Source organism: Coregonus lavaretus (assembly GCF_964263955.1).
Source record: "Coregonus lavaretus genome assembly, chromosome: 31".
In the NCBI taxonomy this organism is placed as follows: domain Eukaryota; kingdom Metazoa; phylum Chordata; class Actinopteri; order Salmoniformes; family Salmonidae; genus Coregonus; species Coregonus lavaretus.
In genome coordinates, this window is record NC_140018.1 from 25,236,204 (window position 1) to 25,256,472 (window position 20,269).

The following is a 20,269-nucleotide window of genomic DNA, read 5'->3' on the forward strand; positions in this document are numbered from 1 at the left end:
TTTGGAGCAGTGGCTTCTTCCTTGCTGAGTGGCCTTTCAGGTTATGTCGATATAGGACTCATTTTACTGTGGATATAGATACTTTTGTACCTGTTTCCTCCAGCACCTTGTGTCATGCACAAAGTAGATGTCCTAACCAACTTGCCAAAACTATAGTTTGTTAACAAGACATTTGTGGAGTGGTTGAAAAACAAGTTTTAATGACTCCAACCTAAGTGTATGTAAACCTACGACTTCAACTGTATATTGCTGACCTCCGGACCTACCACAGCTGTTGTAGGCCAACCTTCACTTTTAGAAGGAACATATTGGGTGTCTGTCTCTTGCATTATGAGTCTCTGTGCTACAGTATTGGCTAATACAGTACATGTAACTGGTGGATCAAGTAACCATTCACCGGCCTGTAGAGATATAAAGCCTGTTGGGGTTATAAGTGGACATTTCTATTGGATGGTAGTTTTGATGGCCTGGCCAGCCAGACAGAGTGAGTGCTGTGTGTGTGGGTACCTGTGGTGGCCAGAGTAGCGGGCTCCTTTGATGTGGCCCACACCTTTACACCCTGGGGTGGGACATCCGCCCTGCTCAGACGACTCAAACAGCTCCTGTGGATCTGTGGATGAGGAGAGGGGGATGAGGAGAGGAGAGGGGGTGAGATATTATATCCGGATCTACCTAGTGATACACTACTCACTACATGACTTCTGGCGAACCATCCTAAAATAATGTAATGCTAATGTGCAGTGTCCATATTAGGATAGCCTCAGTCACAAGGAGTTGGTGTCAACCTCACAAGGAGTTGGTACTATTCAGAGTCAATACAGGTACAGAGAAAGCAGATATTTCCCTGGATCTGTCCTTATGACACGAGTGAGCTGCCATGTGGAGCAGTAGCATTTATCGCCCCCCAGGTTCCCTTGGAGAGTTCATCAATGAGCTTGACGCCTTGATAAGTTCCTTTCCTGAGGATGGCTCACCCCTCACAGTTCTGGGTGACTTTAACCTCCCTACGTCTGCCTTTGACTAATTTCTTTCTGCCTCCTTCTTTCCACTCCTTTCCTCTTTTGACCTCACCCTCTCATCGTCCCCCCCTACTCACAAGGCAGGCAATACGCTTGACCTCATCTTTACTAGATGCTGTTCTTCTACTAATCTCACTGCAACTCCCCTCCATGTCTCCGACCACTACTTTGTATCCTTTTCTCTCTCGCTCTCCTCCAACACTACTCACTCTGCCCCTACTCAGATGGTAATGTGCCGTCGCAACCTTCGCTCTCTCTCTCCCGCTACTCTCTCCTCTTCCATCCTACCATCTCTTCCCTCCGCTCAATCCTTCTCCCTCCAATCTCCTGATTCTGCCTCCTCAACCCTCCTCTCCTCCCTTTCTGCATCCTTTGACTCTCTATGTCCCCTATCCTCCCGGCCGGCTCGGTCCTCCCCTCCTGCTCCGTGGCTTGACGACTCATTGCGAGCTCACAGAACAGGGCTATAGAGGAAAACTAGACTCCCTGCGGACCTGGCATCTTTTCACTCCCACCTCTCTACATTTTCTTCCTCTGTTTCTGCTGCTAAAGCCACTTTCTACCACTCTAAATTCCAAGCATCTGCCTCTAACCCTAGGAAGCTCTTTGCCACCTTCTCCTCCCTGCTGAATCCGCCCAACAACCTGCCCACTTGACCCTATCCCCTCCTCTCTTCTCCAGACCATCTCCGGTGACCTTCTCCCTTACCTCACCTCGCTCATCAACTCATCCTTGACCGCTGGCTATGTCCCTTCCGTCTTCAAGAGAGCGAGAGTTGCACCCCTTCTCAAAAAACCTACACTCGATCCCTCCGATGTCAACAACTACAGACCAGAATCCCTTCTTTCTTTTCTCTCCAAAACTCTTGAGCGTGCCGTCTTTAGCCAACTCTCTTGCTATCTCTCTCAGAATGACCTTCTTGATCCAAACCAGTCAGGTTTCAAGACTGGTCATTTAACTGCGCTTCTCTGTGTCACGGAGGCTCTCCGCACTGCTAAAGCTAGCTCTCTCTCCTCCGCTCTTGTCCTTCTAGACCTGTCTGCTGCCTTTGATACTGTGAACCATCAGATCCTCCTCTCCACCCTCTCCACCCTCTCCGAGTTGGGCATCTCCGGCGTGGCTCACTCTTGGATTGCGTCCTACCTGACCGGTCGCTCCTACCAAGTGGCGTGGCGAGAATCTGTCTCCGCACCACGTGCTCTCACCACTGGTGTCCCCCAGGGCTCAGTTCTAGGCCCTCTCCTATTCTCGCTATACACCAAGTCACTTGGCTCTGTCATATCCTCACATGGCCTCTCCTATCATTGCTACGCAGATGACACACAACTAATCTTCTCCTTTCCCCCTTCTGATAACCAGGTGGCGAATCGCATCTCTGCATGTCTGGCAGACATATCAGTGTGGATGACGGATCACCACCACAAGCTGAACCTCGGCAAGACGGAGCTGCTCTTCCTCCCGGGGAAGGACTGCCCCTTCCATGATCTCGCCATCACGGTTGACAACTCCGTTGTGTCCTCCTCCCAGAGTGCAAAGAGCCTTGGCGTGACCCTGGACAACACCCTGTCGTTCTCCGCTAACATCAAGGCGGTGACCCGATCCTGTAGGTTCATGCTCTACAACATTCGGAGAGTACGACCCTGCCTTACACAGGAAGCGGAACATGGTCCTAATCCAGGCACTTGTCATCTCCCGTCTGGATTACTGCAACTCGCTGTTGGCTGTGCTCCCTGCCTGTGCCATTAAACCCTTACAACTCATCCAGAATGCCGCAGCCCGTCTGGTGTTCAACCTTCCCAAGTTCTCTCACGTCACCCCGCTCCTCCGCACACTCCACTGGCTTCCAGTTGAAGCTCGCATCTGCTATAAGACCATGGTGCTTGCCTACGGAGCTGTGAGGGGAACGGCACCTCCGTACCTTCAGTCTCTCATCAGTCCCTACACCCAAACGAGGGCATTGCGTTCATCCACCTCTGGCCTGCTAGCCCCCCTACCTCTACGGAAGCACAGTTCCCGCTCAGCCCAGTCAAAACCTTTCACTGCTCTGGCACCCCAATGGTGGAACAAGCTCCCCCACAACGCCAGGACAGCGGAGTCACTCACCACCTTCCGGAGACACTTGAAACCCCACCTCTTTAAGGCATACCTGGGATAGGATAAAGTAATCCTTCTACCCCCCCTTACCCCACCCCAAAGAAAAAAATAAAAAATAAAAAATAAAAAATAAAAAACATATTGTAAAGTGGTTATCCCACTGGCTATAAGGTGAATGCACCTATTTGTAAGTCGCTCTGGATAAGAGCGTCTGCTAAATGACGTAAATGTAAAAATGTAGCTCTCTCTCTCTGAGAACCCAGCTCTGTACTCTGAAACCTAACGGCAGCATCAGCTGCACTCTAATCACAACTCCTCACTCCACGTTTCCATGGACACCACTACACAGGGAGAAATTATTAGTAAGTGGAAGGGGAGCCAGAGGGAAGTTCATTGTTCAGCTCCCAGCATCCTCAGGGTAAAATACAGGATATTGACCACAGAGAGAGCCAGGACTCATGAGCCATCAAACATACTGAGTCATTTTGAATAATTTGCTCTTTTCACAAACAAGGCTTCCTTCCACTACTCCTTCAATATAATGACGGCAGATCAGATTAAATCAACGCAGAGATGGAACCGTCTTTTCAGGGAAAAGCATATTACACTATTTACGATTGAATGGGATAAGAAATAGCAGCATCCATTGAGGCCTGGCTCTACGTGTGTCTGCTAGGAACCTTATGTCTGGAACTGAGGCAGGGAGCTGGACATTAATTGATTAGGATGAGTCAAAGCCACTCACTGATCGGGGGCTGGAGGGGGTGGCCAGTCTTAGCACACCAGCCCGCAGGGTGGATGTCTGGACTGTCTGTGTCCACCCAGTAGTCATACTCATCCGTCCAGCCATCAAAATGGATCTAGAGGAATACACACAGCAAGGACAAACAGTTACAGTAGAGTCCAACCACATATGTTAAATATAGAAATGTGGGGAAAAGTCATGTTCAAAAGTCAAAATCATGGTAGAATGATAAGGACATATCTTGGAGATAAGAAGCTGAACTACTGATTGTGCCAATCTACCTGACAAGCATTGTCTCAGACTGAAGCCCCTGGCACTGCCCTTACAGCTGGATGAGGCTAGCTCTGTTATCTGTGGGAGGCTGACACACAGCATAGTTGATAACTATCTTACATCCTCAGTTCTTATTCACACTCCTGACAATGAGAGTGTGCTTCACAGTGTGGGGCAAACAAGAGGAGACAGGAGCACACCAGGGAGTTGTGGGAAGACAGACCCTCCTAGTATACAGCCTGCTTCCCTGCCTGGCTAAAAACGATTGTTATTATTTCAGTTGAAGACAACATGAAATATGAAGCATGTGCTGGTACAAAGGAACTGAAGATGGGGAAACAGCAAGAGAATGTATGTGATGGTTGAAGGACAATGAGAGCATGAAATGTATGTAGTGTTGGTTCCTGTGTGAGTGGTGAGAGTGATGGTGGTGGGGGATGGATATAGCTTCAGAAAACAGTCTTGGAATGAATGAGAGAAGATAAGAGTTCAGTTCAAGATCAAATTTAAAGCCTTGTATATAAAGTGACAAGTGAAAGTAGAGAAACCAAAGCTAAGCTGAAGGAGTACGAGTTTAGAAACCGGAGGGACTGTATAGAATAGAGCTATGCTATCTAGGGCTATTTTTGCTCCATGGACAGAAGGGTTTAGACTGAGATGACTGAACAGTATAGGCATATGTAGGGCAGAGGGAGAGGTATGCACATACTGTAGGGTTGGAGGGCAGCAGAGAAGAAAGAATACCCCCCCCCCCCCCCACAGGCAGCTGTCCACCGACTCTGACACTGACCTACTGTTCACTTCAGAGTTCAAAGAGCATGAAGCTCATAGCTCTCCTGAAAATGGTCTAAGGGAGAGAGTCAGGTAGATGGTAATTTGATGTACTGGAATAGATGGACAATGGTGAGGTCCTGAATCATTTGTATATGTATTCCTAGTGCAGTAAATCAGCACATTTCTCCCACAGGACACCATACAGAGTTCATCTCCCAATTTCCTACGTAAAGCTGGAGTTTCATTACATAAGTTGTTCTTTGACATTTTTCAGAGACATTTGTAGTGAACCAGAACTCAGAGATTATACCCATAATAATTATATAATCTAGGATTATACTATTCCAGATCTAGGGTCTAATAGTTACACACTTCACAGTGCAGATGAGTGAGGAAAGCTGAACTAAACCACACACACAACACCTGGTCAACCTCATCCTTACATCTGAATGTCTGGATGATGGGAGGAAGGGAGGAAGGGAGCACTCCTAATTATTGACACAGACAGCTGAGTCACAGTGTCATGTTGAATGACTCCAGTCTGGAGTGCAGATAGATCCTGGTAGACACAGTGGTCAGATAGATAGACTGATAGAGAGTTTAAAATATGTTCTCACCTGGATCCTGTGGTCATCAGTGTCCACCACGGTGGCCACTCTGACAAGCATGGGGTTCCTCTTGTCCACCGTCTCCAGCTTCATGAGTGGCTGGAAGCTGTGGGGGGGTTTCTGTAAAGGGAGAGTGGGGGGTGGGGGGTGTTAGGGCTCAGACACAGCAATAGTGTTTGCTGGCCGAGAGCACTTAGCACCTCTGAACATAATTGGCGAACAGAGTGCGCTCTGATTTTACATGTAGAATCGCGTGAAAAATGCCAGCAGTCAGACCTCTACAGCGGGTGGTCCTTAAAACACTGCTTGCTGACGATCGGCAGACGAACGCTACTTCCACATTCGATGCGATGTGCGTGTGCCTTTAGGCAGCATGTCATATGCACACTCTGCAGCAGAAAGCCAGCTAGGCTACTCCAGTAAATTGTGTTGGAATGTAGATGTGGGGCTGCCACATCGTTTTACGTGCCGAGGACAGAGAGATAGAAAGCCTCACCACTTTAAAAGCCCTGGCTGGAGCCGGTGACGAGTTGGTCTCCTCCAGATACTTTTCCCAGGAGAAATTCTTGACATTGGGGTAACCTACATAAAAGAATAATGAAAAAGATTGAGCATGACTACATATGCTGTATTATAGGTGTGGGCGGGTAAAGTCCCTTGTGCTTCTGTCATTCCAAACCATTGGTCTTCTCCACAGTGGAATAACATAATTTACAGATCAGATTCAGTCATTTAGCAGATGCTCTTATCCAGAGTGACTTACAGTAGTGAGTGCATACATTTTCATACTTTTTTGTACTGGTCCCCTGTGGGAATCAAACCCACAACCCTGGTGTTGCAAGTGCCTTGCTCTACCAACACACAGGAGATCATCTGTTTGGAAACTTTCCATGTGTTGTTCTTTACTTTCAGAACTGTATGGTCAATCATCATTACACATTTGTGATATCCTGGCATCTACAGGATAAATATTGAGTTAGTATCTCACCTGGAGGCTTGGTGAGAATCCTGTCATTGTCTTGACACCAGCCCACTGGATGGATGTATGGACTGGTTGCATCACACCTACAGAGGAGCAGGAGAAGGACAGTGGTAAAAAAAATGCCATCTTCTCAACAATGTCAGATTTCCCATTTCTTAGTATATATTCCTCCTCTTCCCTATAAACGGTTATGACATGAACTCCCCATAAACTGTTATGGGTTATTTAATAGGGATAATGTTTAGGAGTAAGCATGAGGATATTGGGATAGATCAACTGACATTGTGACAGACTCTGAGCCACTGTGGTGTCAGCCACCTTATTTCTGAGTGATTAACCCGTGCAGCTAACCATGATTATTATTATTTTTTGGTCATTTAGCAGACGCTCTTATCCAGAGCAACTTACAGGAGCAATTAGGGTTAAGTGCCTTGCTCAAGGACACATCGACAGATTTTTCACCTAGTCGGCTCGGGGATTAGAACCAGCGACCTTTCGGTTACTGGCACAACGCTCTTAACCACTAAGCTACCTCAGGGCGAGAAAGGATACTTCACTCACAGCTTCCCACGAATCCCTCTCTCCATGACAAACATCAGTAGGACAACATATATCTGTCACTGAATGATGGACGGCACACCATTGACGAGTAGATTGTAGGTAGTAATACTATTATGATGCTGTCAATGTATAAGCATTGCTGGATAAATTGCAAGGGGCTTGCTTATCTGGTCAGTATATTGCAATCCTCCTTACTTGGCCAAAAGGTTATAAGACAGCTGTTACTGAAATATCTCAAACGGTTTACTATTTCACCATGGACTCAACATACTGTTTCTAAACCAATCCCTGTTAGGTTGTGCCAGTGTGACAGAACAGTGGAATAATCTCATTTGAGGATTGTCTTTGTTTCCACCTCAGTGGTCAGTGTTGTTACAGCAAGCTTGTTTAAGGGATAACATAGATTCCTAGTGTCCTTCTCTCTGGCCAGGCCAGTGTGAAGCGGAGCACAGTGGAGTGGTTTACCGGCTCTTTGGCCCAGAGCTGTGACGTTGTAGGGCCTGTGACTGGCTGACGTGAGCTGTAGTGAAAACATGTGTGAGAGTGTCATCTCCCTGGGTGAATCTGCTCGTCCCTTAGCCGCTCCAGGCTCTACTCTCTCTCTATCCTCTCCTCCTTGACATTTATTGATGATCATCCATAATTCATCCAATACAAGCTCTTGTATCGTGCAGACTAGGACTTCCTCCTGGCAGCCTAAATCCACAGCTGGGAGGGCTTAGAGTGGGCACGAAATGACAGTAACGACACATGCAATTCTCAGTCAGAAAAAGCCAAACAAAGGTGAAAATCAACAAGGGTTGAGGGATGACAATTGAGGGGGGAAAAGGAAGACTAGAGAATTGTGAGGAAAGTGATGTGCGTGCTTGTGTCAAAATAATAATTAATGGTACAGCCGATTCATACAGTACTTAAAATCTATTACACAAGTAATGTAGCTTGTTTGCTTGTGTAAAATATTAATAACAAACACTCTGGTAAGAAGCAATGCTTTTCTCCTCCCAGACACAAACATTCTGTTGTAATAAATCTAGCACCATCTAGTGCCCAATTCTGCAACAAGAAAGAACCAACACAGCCTCCAAAGCAATATGACTAAGATATGGCATCAGTAAACACAAATCACTGCTTTGATTTTGAAGACTGAAATATTGTAAGGAAATGTTAGGAAAGGGCTAGGGTCAGTCTGTTATATCTGGTGTTATTCTCCTGCCTTATCCGGTGTCCTGTGTGAATTTAAGTATGCTCCCTCTAATTCTCTCTCTCTACCTCCCATCCCGGAGGACCTGAGCCCTAGGACCATGCCTCAGGACTACCTGGCCTGATGACTCCTTGCTGTCCCCAGTCCACCTGTTCGTGCTGCTGCTCCAGTTTCCACTCTTCTGCCTGCGCATATGGAACCCTGACCTGTTCACCGGACGTGCTACCTTGTCCCAGACCTGCTGTTTTCAACTCTCTCTCTCTACCACACCTGCTATTTCAACCTCTAAATGCCTGGCTATGAAAAGCCAAGTGACGTTTACTCCTGATGTACTGACCTGTTGCAACCTCTACAACCACTGTGATTATTATTTGACCCTGCTGATCATCTATGAATGTTTGAACATCTTGGAGAAAAATCTGGCCTTAATGGCCATGTACTGTTATAATCTCCACCCGGCACAGCCAGAAGGGGACCCCTCAGAGCCTGGTTCCTCTCTAGGTTTCTTCCTAGGTTTCTGCCTTTCTAGGGAGTTTTTCCTAGCCACCGTGCTTCTACATCTGCATTGCTTGCTGTTTGGGGTTTTAGGCTGGGTTTCTGTATAGCACTTTGTGACATCTGCTGATGTAAAAAGGGCTTTATAAATACATTTTTATTGATTGATTGATTGTAAGGAGTTGAAGGAAATGTAATAACAAAGTTAGACATTACCAGAAGTCGTAGCTCTCATCCCAGTTATCAAAGTGCACCAGGAATCGACTGTCCACCATGTCTGTTACTGTGGCAACACAGATGAAGGAGGGGTTCTTCTTGTCAATGGCCTCCAGCTTCATCCCAATTCTGAATCCTAAAGGAGTGACAGTCTGGAAAATAAAAATAGGACAGTTACTCAGAGACAAAAGCTCACATTTGGTTCAACCATGAACCTACTTATATTATAGCCTTTAAACTGCTCATGAATCTACTTCATATCTATGTTGAATGGGTTGATGTCAAGTATTGTACTTCAATGAAGGAGGTGTAAAACTGGGCATGAAGTCTAACTAAACTAAACAGTTCCACCTAGTGGTAAAACACTAGTATCAAAGCAATATGAAAGCGATCCATAAGGCCTTGGACACACTGGGATTTTGTGTCAGAGAATTGCGGATGGAGCCAATGGAAGTCAACAGTTGCCGATATAATTGATTGTCTGAGAAAAAAACCCACAAACAGTCTGTCTTTTGATGGATGCAACTCGTCCAAACTCGTCCGAAAATAGTTGACTTGAGTTTTACTTTTGACGGACAAAAACAGACAATGATGTATGTCATATACGATTTCATCTGAGTTTATGCATCTGAGTGTGTCCCCGGCCTGAATTAGGTCTGTAGGCTGCTCTTACCATGTTCTGATTCTCAAACAGGGCCTTGGGAGCTGCCTGGGCTTTGCTCAGCTTGATGTACGACGACCAGCTGAACTCCTCATCCTTTATACCTGTCCATCCATAGTGGGGAGGGAGGGGTTGGGGGGGGGGGGGTAATTTGGATAATTTGACTCTATCAAATATCCCTGGTTCAATTTCAAGTATGCTAGTATTCATGCATAAAATTAATAGAAATGACATCTTTGTGTCCTTTCTGTTTTCAAAATAGTTACTTAAAATAAAATACATTGTTTTCCTGTTGCCATAGGTAACCTGCTTGCACAAGGCATAACAAATTAATTGCCAAGTATGCCCGCTGTAACCATCCCTATATGACTAGTCTCACATAGGAAACAAAACTAGTCAGCAATACAGTATAAAGGAAACACTAATGAGAAGATGAGGGAGTACTACAGTAACAGTTGAAAATATCCCATCCAAAATGTCCAATACTGTATATGTTATTAGCTTTTCCAGGTGGATATCTGTCAAAGGTAGCATGTCTCTTACCTTTGGGGGGGTGAAGCTTGTGTCCTGTTTTCTCACACCATCCCACAGGGTGAATGTCTGCAGAGTTGGAATTCACCCAGAAGTCATAGTAGTCTGAGTACTTGTCAAAGTGAAGCCGTATTCTGTGTCCTGAAACCTAAACATGGAAGAAGCATTAAGCATCTTTATACATAACATGGTCATCCTGTGTTTGCTATTCAAGAGATTCATTAAGTAGTAGCCTACTGACCAGACGCGCACATGATGCCAACATAGAGAAGTAGACATAATTAAAAGTACCAAAAGAGCATTTATGGTCTTATAAATACTGTAATTTGCTAATGCCATTGCATAGAAAGACATAAGTGATCACAACTACTGCTATGCACTGGAACAAGAACAATGACAATGATATCCATGACATGAGTTTCGACTCCCCTGAGAGGGCAGCGATGATGAGTCGAGGTGAGAGGTTACCTCAGCTACAGTGAGCACACAGTACATGGAGGGGTGCTCTGGGTCCACTCCCTCTAGCCTCATCCCCACCCGGAATCCATTCTTACTCTGGGGGAAGGCCTGGTGCTGAAATGAAAATGTGACATCATTCATTTAAAATACATACAGTGAGGGAAAAAAGGATTTGATCCCCTGCTGATTTTGTACGTTTGCCCACTGACAAAGAAATGATCAGTCTATAATTTTAATGGTAAGTTTATTTGAACAATGAGAGACAGAATAACAACAAAAAAATCCAGAAGAACGCATGTCAAAAATGTTATATATTGATTTGCATTTTAATGAGGGAAACAAGTATTTGACCCCCTCTCAATCAGAAAGATTTCTGGCTCCCAGGTGTCTTTTATACAGGTAACGAGCTGAGATTAGGAGCACACTCTTAAAGGGAGTGCTCCTAATCTCAGTTTGTTACCTGTATGAAAGACACCTGTCCACAGAAGCAATCAATCAATCAGATTCCAAACTCTCCACCATGGCCAAGACCAAAGAGCTCTCCAAGAATGTCAGGGACAAGATTGTAGACCTACACACGGCTGGAATGGGCTACAAGACCATCACCAAGCAGCTTGGTGAGAAGGTGACAACAGTTGGTGCGATTATTCGCAAATGGAAGAAACACAAAAGAACTGTCAATCTCCCTCGGCCTGGGGCTCCATGCAAGATCTCACCTCGTGGAGTTGCAATGATCATGAGAACGGTGAGGAATCAGGCCAGAACTACATGGGAGGATCTTGTCAATGATCTCAAGGCAGCTGGGACCATAGTCACCAAGAAAACAATTGGTAACACACTACGCCGTGAAGGACTGAAATCCTGCAGCGCCCGCAAGGTCCTCCTGCTCAAGAAAGCACATATTCATGCCTGTCTGAAGTTTGCCAATAAACATCTGAATGATTCAGAGGAGAACTGGGTGAAAGTGTTGTGGTCAGATGAGACCAAAATCGAGCTCTTTGGCATCAACTCAACTCGCCGTGTTTGGAGGAGGAGGAATGCTGCCTATGACCCCAAGAACACCATCCCCACCGTCAAACATGGAGGTGGAAACTTTATGCTTTGGGGGTGTTTTTCTGTTAAGGGGACAGGACAACTTCACCGCATCAAATGGACGATGGACGGGGCCATGTACCGTCAAATCTTGGGTGAGAACCTCCTTCCCTCAGCCATGGCATTGAAAATGGGTCGTGGATGGGTATTCCAGCATGACAATGACCCAAAACACACGGCCAAGGCAACAAAGGAGTGGCTCAAGAAGAAGCACATTAAGATCCTGGAGTGGCCTAGCCAGTCTCCAGACCTTAATCCCATAGAAAATATGTGGAGGGAGTTGAAGGTTTGAGTTGCCAAACGTCAGCCTCGAAACCTTAATGACTTGGAGAAGATCTGCAAAGAGGAGTGGGACAAAATCCCTCCTGAGATGTGTGCAAACCTGGTGGCCAACTACAAGAAACGTCTGACCTCTGTGATTGCCAACAAGGGTTTTGCCACCAAATACTAAGTCATGTTTTGCAGAGGGGTCAAATACTTATTTCCCTCATTAAAATGCTAATCAATTTATAACATTTTTGACATGCGTTTTTCTGGATTTTTTTGTTGTTATTCTGTCTCTTACTGTTCAAATAAACCTACCATTAAAATTATAGACTGATAATTTCTTTGTCAGTGGGCAAACATACAAAATCAGCAGGGGATCAAATAATTTTTTCCCTCACTGTATTTCCAGACTATTTCCAGACTTAAAAAAATTTATCATGAACTTAAAGCTGCAATATGCAACTTTTTGGGCAACCTGGACAAATTCTCATTGAAAGCAAGTATAAGAAGCTGTTGATCTGTTCTATGTGCGCTATTTCTATGCTTCCCTTGCTTAGGTTTTGTTTTTTGCGTCTTTTACTTCCGGTTTTGTACACCAGCTTCAAACAGATTAAAGTACAATATTTTTGGCTATGGAAAATATATTGCACAGCGGTTTAGATGGTACAATGATTCTATACACTATACTTGCTTGTTTTGTCACATAAACTGAAATTAGGCAAACTATTAGAATTTTAGCAACCAGGAAATGGTGGAGCGATTTCTGCATAGTGCACCTTTAACAGTTTTTGTAGGCAAAGAATAATACGTGGTTAATGAGTTGAATAAATGAATTCTCAACATGCAGGAAAAAATGTAGGACATGATGTGAAATATAATCTTAACCCTGAATGACAAGCTGTAAAGGAGGAATAGACGAAAGAATAGAATGACTAGAAGGAAACAGAGAAGGATAAGGGTTTAAATGTAAGTTAATAACCCAATCTAGACAGGCCTGAGGGGTATGGTATGGTATGATAGCTCACCTCTTTGAACAGTTTAGTGGGGGCAGCAATGGCTTTGTCCTGCTCCAGATATGAGGCCCAACACCAAGACTTCTTCTTACCTCCATATGGAACAGCTGCCATAGTGAGACAATGATTCATTAGATTGTGTAAAAAGCAATACACAACATTACATTGCAACACATTGAGTTAGTCTGTGTGTATGTGCAAATGGCAGTGATTATATCAATATGGTGATTGGGAAATTGTGAAAAGATTGTGAAAATGAGCAATGGCCCCTCATTGGTGTCCCTCCCACTGCATGTTTCTACTCACTGTGTCTCAGGAGGGCTGCATCCCCCCTCCGTTTCCTCCTGCCTCGCGGAGCTCCACGCGTCGTCTTCCTGCTATCTTTCTCCTCCTGTTTGATGCACACACAGGAGGCTTTACACACTAGAACACTAGAATATGCAGGAACATTTTAAGAAGACTAAGAATATATATGTAAATGTGATATTTAAAAATGTGATTTCTAAAAACCTGTTTTGGCTTTTTCATTATGGGGTATTGTGTGTAGATTGATGATGGGGAAAAAACTATTGAATCCATTTTAGAATAAGGCTGTAACGTAACAAAAATGTGGAAAAAGTCAATGGGGTCTGAATACTTTCCGAATGCACTGTACTCACACATACAGTATAGATTAGAGCAATGTGATATTTTGGCGTAGGCAATGAGGACAGTGTTTATGAGGTAGTATGGGAAACATTCTGAATTTGTGTTTACATTAAAAGGTTTCCATTTTGAAACAATAATGATAAATCAGAGATTAGCCGAGAGTTATCTACACCAGTCGGGTCACAGCACGTTCTGTGAGGCATTAATTTAGTACGAGTTACGACACCTCAGCAGGAAAGGCATGCAAGGCTAATGCGTCATCCCTCACAATCTTGTGCAATCTGGAGTGATGCCAAAAGATTTACAGACTTGAGGCTCTATACTATATATATCAAATAAGCAATATCTACAAAATGTGATGAAATATCGAGAAATAACAGTAAATAACTTAAGATGTCAACAGTTATGTATAATTCAGTACGTACACAATGTCTGTAAAAGTAAAAAAAAAATCAGGATAACAACATTCGTTACAAAAACTCCTTGGCGTATAAACTAATACTAACATAGTCCTCATCATCGTCCTCAGGCGGGACCTCTGTGGTGTCCATCTTGTCAGCTAGGCTCTCCTTGTCCTGCTGCAGAGGCCTCTTACGGCTGACCCCCACCACCTCCCCATTACTCTTCAAAACCTCTTTCTTCAGCATCAGCTCACTGCAGTGGAAAGAATATGTAGAGTAAAGGGTTGTGCAAAAAGGATGACCATTCTAATAAACTATAGTTTCAGTAATAGCTGAACTGCAAAATATCTAAAGCATTACCAGCATGAAACATTTATGCTAAAACAGTCTTCATTCATGGCAAAAAAAAAGAAACAAAGAAATGCACTAATTAGGTGCTGGGCAGAAAACAAAACTGATTGTGTTACTAGGATATTATTAGATTGAATAAATACATAGATTTTCAAGTCAAACATTTTAAGGGGGACCACACCGTGTATTTCATATTCATAACGCATTACTCCTACATTGACTTATTCAAGGTGACAGGGCTGCCTATGAATAATCTTATCATCATCGGCAGCTATAAATATGGTCAAAATCAAACAAAAATTACAATCTAACTCCATTTTTTTCAAATTAAATATGATTAACTGTTCATTACAGGATGTATAGTCTGTCTTTCTCTTCTCTGTTGCCATGGCAGTAGTAAATCCACAGAAGGAATACCACTTTAAGGTGCAACGTTCTGTTGGCAGCTTCTCCCCTATAAGACAATGGATACATGGGGCCCTCGGCAGCACCGGCTCTCTCTCTCTCTCTCCAGCTCAGAGCATGCACTAGCATCACCGCCAGTCTTTCCATTAACTAACTGATACATTATTCCTGGCTTCCACCCTGCATAGGATGGCTGGCCAAATAAATGTTTATGAGGTAGACTTATTGATTTTCTTAAGCATATGAAATATGTTTATAGTTGTTGTGGATATAAATATAGAAAATGCAGTTAAAACCAGACCAGAGCTGACGCCCTGGATACTAATGAAACCCTAGTCCTACCCACTCCCCAGGACACTCCCCAGGCCACTCCCCAGGCCACTCCCCAGGCCACTCCCCAGGCCACTCACTCCTGCTGGTCCTGCTGCAGACAGCGCTCGCTGCAGTGGAGGCCATCAGACAGGAAGTCCACGGGGGAGCCCTTCCTCTGGCAGCGCACACATACCAGGCCTCTCTGGGCCCACTGCCCCTCCTGCATCTCCTCTTTCACTTTCACCGCCACCGCCGCACTGTCTGAGAGGGCTGGGGAAGGAGAGAGAGAGGGGGGGAGGAAAAGAGAGTCACAGTCATCCTCACCCATCTCCTGTGTGGCTAATTCATCATTTCTAAGTTCAGGGTCAATAACAACAGAGCAATGGGATAACATAAAAGGTTCCCATGCATTCCCTGTTTGATTAAAAAACAACAGCAACATAGCCACTATCTAGCCTGAGACTCAAATTGAAAGCCTTATTTGGAGATAATCAGAAATGCTCAAATAGATAGACAGCTGACCCCTTTTAATGATCACGATTCACCATTTTCTGCTTAGCTTTGCTGAGCTCAATTCGACTGACTCTCATGCCTAGAAGGTTAGACACAATTATGACAATTATGGAAAATGCAAATGTCTTGTATATCAAAGGTATCCTAAACTGCTAACGTTAAATGGGGCGGCAGGTAGCTTAGTGGTTAAGAGCATTGTGCCAGTAACCGAAAGGTTGCTGGTTCTAATCCCCGAGCTGACTAGGTGAAAAAATATGTCGATGTGCCCTTGAGCAAGGCACTTAACCCTAATTGCTCCTGTAAGTCGCTCTGGATAAGAGTGTCTACTAAAATGTAAAAAAATTAAATCCTATTTCAGACAGCACAGTTACATGATGGGTAATTATCTAGTTTTGTAAATAGCCGTTATAGACAATATAATTATGTCATGAAACGTAAAAACAAAGCCACCTCTACAGCAGCTTCTTAAAGACTGTATGCATGGTATGTGATAAGCTAGTGAAAACCTTCAGTTAAACATGCCTACTTGAAAGAGAAATAGAAAATATATGCACATCCCACCGGATCAGATGCATCTCAGACCCCAATGGGGATACAAACATAGTACATATGTATGCTTACATCTCGCAAATATATCCCTTCCAGGAGCATCTAAAAGTTGTGGACATTGAACCATGCCATCTTACCCTCCTGAGCAGTGGGCACTGCCCATGTAATGGTGGCATGAGCTTTCTTCACACTCTCATCTTCTCCCTCCTCTGTTAGGACCTCCAAGACTCCAAACTCATTCACCTTAAACTAATAAACATAACACACACATTCAAAATGGATTAAATTGATGTTTTTCTCTCACCCATCTACACACAATACCCCATAATGACAAAGTGAAAACATGTAAAAAAAATTTTTTGCCACATTTATTGAAAATGAAATACAGAAATATCTCATTTACATAAGTATTCACACCCCTGAGTCAATACATGTTAGAATCATCTTTGGCAGCGATTACATCTGTGAGTCTTTCTGGGTAAGTCTCTAAGAGCTTTGCATACCTGGATTGTATAATAGTTGCATATTATTCTTTTAAAAATTCTTCAAGCTCTGTCAAGTTGGTTGTTGATCATTGCTAGACGGCTATTTTCAAGTCTTGCCATAGATTTTCAAGCCGATTTAAGTCAAAACTGTAACTAGGCCACTTAGGAACATTCAATGTTGTCTTGGTAAGCAACTTTAGTGTATATTTGGCCTTGTGTTTTAGGTTAGTCCTGCTGAAATGTGAATTTGTCTCCCAGTGTCTGTTGGAAAGCGGACTGAACCAGGTTTTCCTCTAGGATATCGCCTGTGCTTACTCATCTACCAATAGGTGCCCTTCTTTGCAAGGCATTGGAAAACCTCTCTTGAATACTTATTGACTCAAGACATTTGAGCTTTTCATTTTTAATTAATTTGTCAACATTTCTAAAAACATAATTCCACTTTGGCATTGTGGGGTATTGTGCGTAGACCAGTGACACAAAATCTCAATTTAATCCCATTTTAAATTCAGGCTGTAACACAACAAAATGCGGAAAAAGTCAAGAAGTATGAATACTTTCTGAAAACACTGTATATGTGAGGAGTGAGGACATACTGCATATTTAGATCAATACTATGATTAGCGCCATGTGACCTAGTCAGGAAAAAGTCCTTGGTCCTAATTATGATTTATACAATTTATGATTTGTACAATTATATATTACATTGCATTTGTCATTACACAAATGGATCATTCAATTTCATTATAATGTGTCCTTATTCTGAAAGGTATAACACAAGCAAAAAATAATTATATATATGGCAACATTGAACCTTTTCAGCTATTGTGGTGATGTGTACCTTCAGCTCACTCCCAGGTAGGGTTCCGACACCATCATTCCAGTCCATGGCACCATACACATCAAAATCAGGGGCTGCTGCATTTGTAGCTGCATTTGCAGCATTTTTAGACTCATCCATGTTAAAAATGGGGATATCTGAAAAAGACAAGATGAAGCCAAGCCAGACAATAAATAACACTGTGCAGAATGAATATGGCATAGGCCTACTGAATCTACATAAACTGACTTTAAAAACATCAGCTAAGTAAAGTTATTACAACCGTAGTCCTGCCCAAAGTGCGAGTCAAATGAAAAGAGGAGAAACAAATTAACGTTTCACAGAGCGGCTTTGCAACAATGTCTCAATAATGTTTCACAAAGCCGCTTTGCAACAATGTTTCAATTATTGTCGAAATGTAACAGCGGAAGCCCTGCGACATTGTAACTCGATGACATACATCAACCACTAGAGGTCATTGCTGACTAGGTTTAGACGACTGCGTTTGAAACTTTCAGACCCTATCAAACAATGAAATCACTGAACAAAAAAATTCAGACGAAAATGTTTTACGTATTTGATAGAAATTATGAATTATTTATAGTTTATGCAATAGGCCTATGATATATTAATATCGCTGTCTTTCAAATAGAATTCCTGACATTTCGGTAGGGTATATAATTTATGTGTTTTGTATGCGCCTAAGATAATAAGTATAGGCATTCAGCCAGTAGCCTACATTTACAGCAAATCGTTGCCAGGCATTTACGAAATTGCAATATGAAAGTAACTTACATTTTATGCATGCATAATGCTTTTCCATCCCAAACTATTTAAAGGATTAATCCTCTCTCTGCTAAGCGTCAAAATTGCATCGTATGCGGGAACACTTTTTTGAATTATCAACCAATATTATTACAAAGGAAAATTCCGCGTGTTGACTGTGCACATGTTATTCAACCTGTGTGTTAGATTTTATCATCAGATGTCCATTGTCGGTTATGAGTGTTATTAATATTTATTTCGAGCTTTCTGAGTCAAATAGTTTTAATTACGAGTGGGATTAAATGATTCGGTTGTGCGCAACCAGTTCGCATTTCCTTTGTATTCCAACTAGGTGTGTTACAGATATTTTGTGATGTCCCTTAGCAAGACGCTAATCATGCATTGTATCAGATATTAACACTTTTCTTTGCTCTGATACTATTTAATGTGTTTTAAAGCCAGTTTCCCAAAATGGCGGAGCTGGAATATACTCCTATATAATTCTCACCGGCAGGCCTGCACTCGTTGCTCTACAACAAAAATAATATTTTAACTGCATTGAAAGCTTTTTGGAAGGAAATTATTATAGAAATATTTTAGTCCAGCTCGCTTGTCAAGCGCAAATGTCTTCTTCTCCCCAGCCTTAACATGGAATTACACTGAAGCAAGCATTATTCTTGAAAGAGTACAATATACCATTATTATATACGACTCTGGGAGACAAGAAATCTAGCACAACATATTTTCTATCATTGCAGTAATTTTCGACGCAACTTTTGTTACAATTTTAGAATGCAATATATTCACGCTCTACGCATTGAACCTCTTCCTGGCTGATATTATTGATGACACGTCCAGTCGTTTTGTACTTATTGCTAAGTTTTGGTGAAATTCCGTCGCAATGAACCTCTAACGAAAGTATTATATAACAGATCACTCATTACTATAAGGCATAATTTCCTCCATCAATTGTTTTATCCAAAAGTACATTTGTTTTAATTTGTCTGTTTCTTACCCAAATTCTCCCACGAGTACTGACAAATTGCCCAGGCAGCCGTCAATGCGCATGAGCATGGCTCTGAGCGAGTGGGTGCCTCAGCTAGACTGTAAAACAGATAATGCCAATATCGAAAGTTTTAGCAGGTTGAATAACAACATATTTAATAGATTAAGCCATTATTTGTCGCATAACCTTGTCATCGACATAAAACCATCAGCAAATGATTATGGATGCGTTGTGGATGTTTGGAGACTGCGATAGGCGATGATTAGAATAAAAGAGCACGAATAACATGTTACTAAAAATAAAACCCAGTTTGCTTGTCGACAGTGAAAAGAGGGTGACTTGCGAAATAGCACAAAGAACGTCAAAAAACCTTTCAATACCAACATTGTGTTGTATACTTTAACATAAATTGCGCCATCAACCTATTTTTCTATTTTGTGCTTAGGTTTATGCATCAACGTTGTTTTCGTTGCAGTTCAAAATAAAATGAATCTGTGCTTGTGAGTCCTGTGCAAGAAACCATGCAAATTAATCAGATTGCTGTACAAAGTTTCTTTATGCCATGTTGTAGTCCGTTATTACTATGAACAAATTGTCTCAACTTGATTTAATGACATCAAAATGAAAAACAGGAATGGGCTGTAGCCATGGCCTACTGTTTAATTCCATAACTCACACATCCAGCTACCTTTATTGGACTTCTAGATTAGCTTCTCTAGAGTTGTTCAAGTGAACTAGAATACAATAGAACAGAATAGAAGAGAATAGAATACACAGAACAGATATAATATAATATAATATAATATAATATAATATAATATAATAGAATACAGTTATAGTAGAATACATTAAGTTTGACTTTCATCAGTAATGGCTTTCCAGACAGGACCAAATGTTGTACAGTAACGTTCTGTGTAGATTTGTAGTCATCCAAGCTTCTCATTCATTACCATTACCAATGCATGAAGTTATAGGAAAAATATCCCCTATGGTCTTATAGTTATGATTATGAGTATGACTACA

At 42.7% G+C, this 20,269-nt stretch overlaps 1 protein-coding gene across 2 annotated transcripts in view; it reads right to left on the bottom strand.

The window, feature by feature from the left end:
- l3mbtl3 (L3MBTL histone methyl-lysine binding protein 3) overlaps positions 1-19,298 on the bottom strand; it is a 45,966-nt gene extending 26,668 nt beyond the window's left edge. For both annotated transcript variants that reach the window (XM_084148795.1, XM_084148794.1), the window contains exons 1-16: positions 19,256-19,298; positions 17,497-17,633; positions 16,308-16,419; positions 15,207-15,378; positions 14,146-14,293; positions 13,298-13,382; positions 13,004-13,098; positions 10,629-10,733; positions 10,173-10,308; positions 9,642-9,733; positions 8,969-9,120; positions 6,502-6,578; positions 6,010-6,095; positions 5,523-5,633; positions 3,859-3,973; positions 508-610 (exon numbers count right to left, since the gene is read on the bottom strand). In XM_084148795.1, coding sequence (XP_084004921.1) covers positions 508-610; positions 3,859-3,973; positions 5,523-5,633; positions 6,010-6,095; positions 6,502-6,578; positions 8,969-9,120; positions 9,642-9,733; positions 10,173-10,308; positions 10,629-10,733; positions 13,004-13,098; positions 13,298-13,382; positions 14,146-14,293; positions 15,207-15,378; positions 16,308-16,419; positions 17,497-17,616 — 1,709 coding nt within the window. In that variant the 5' untranslated portion in view covers positions 17,617-17,633; positions 19,256-19,298. The remainder of the gene's footprint in view (positions 1-507; positions 611-3,858; positions 3,974-5,522; positions 5,634-6,009; positions 6,096-6,501; positions 6,579-8,968; positions 9,121-9,641; positions 9,734-10,172; positions 10,309-10,628; positions 10,734-13,003; positions 13,099-13,297; positions 13,383-14,145; positions 14,294-15,206; positions 15,379-16,307; positions 16,420-17,496; positions 17,634-19,255) is intronic.
- Between the last annotated feature and the right edge of the window lie 971 nt (positions 19,299-20,269).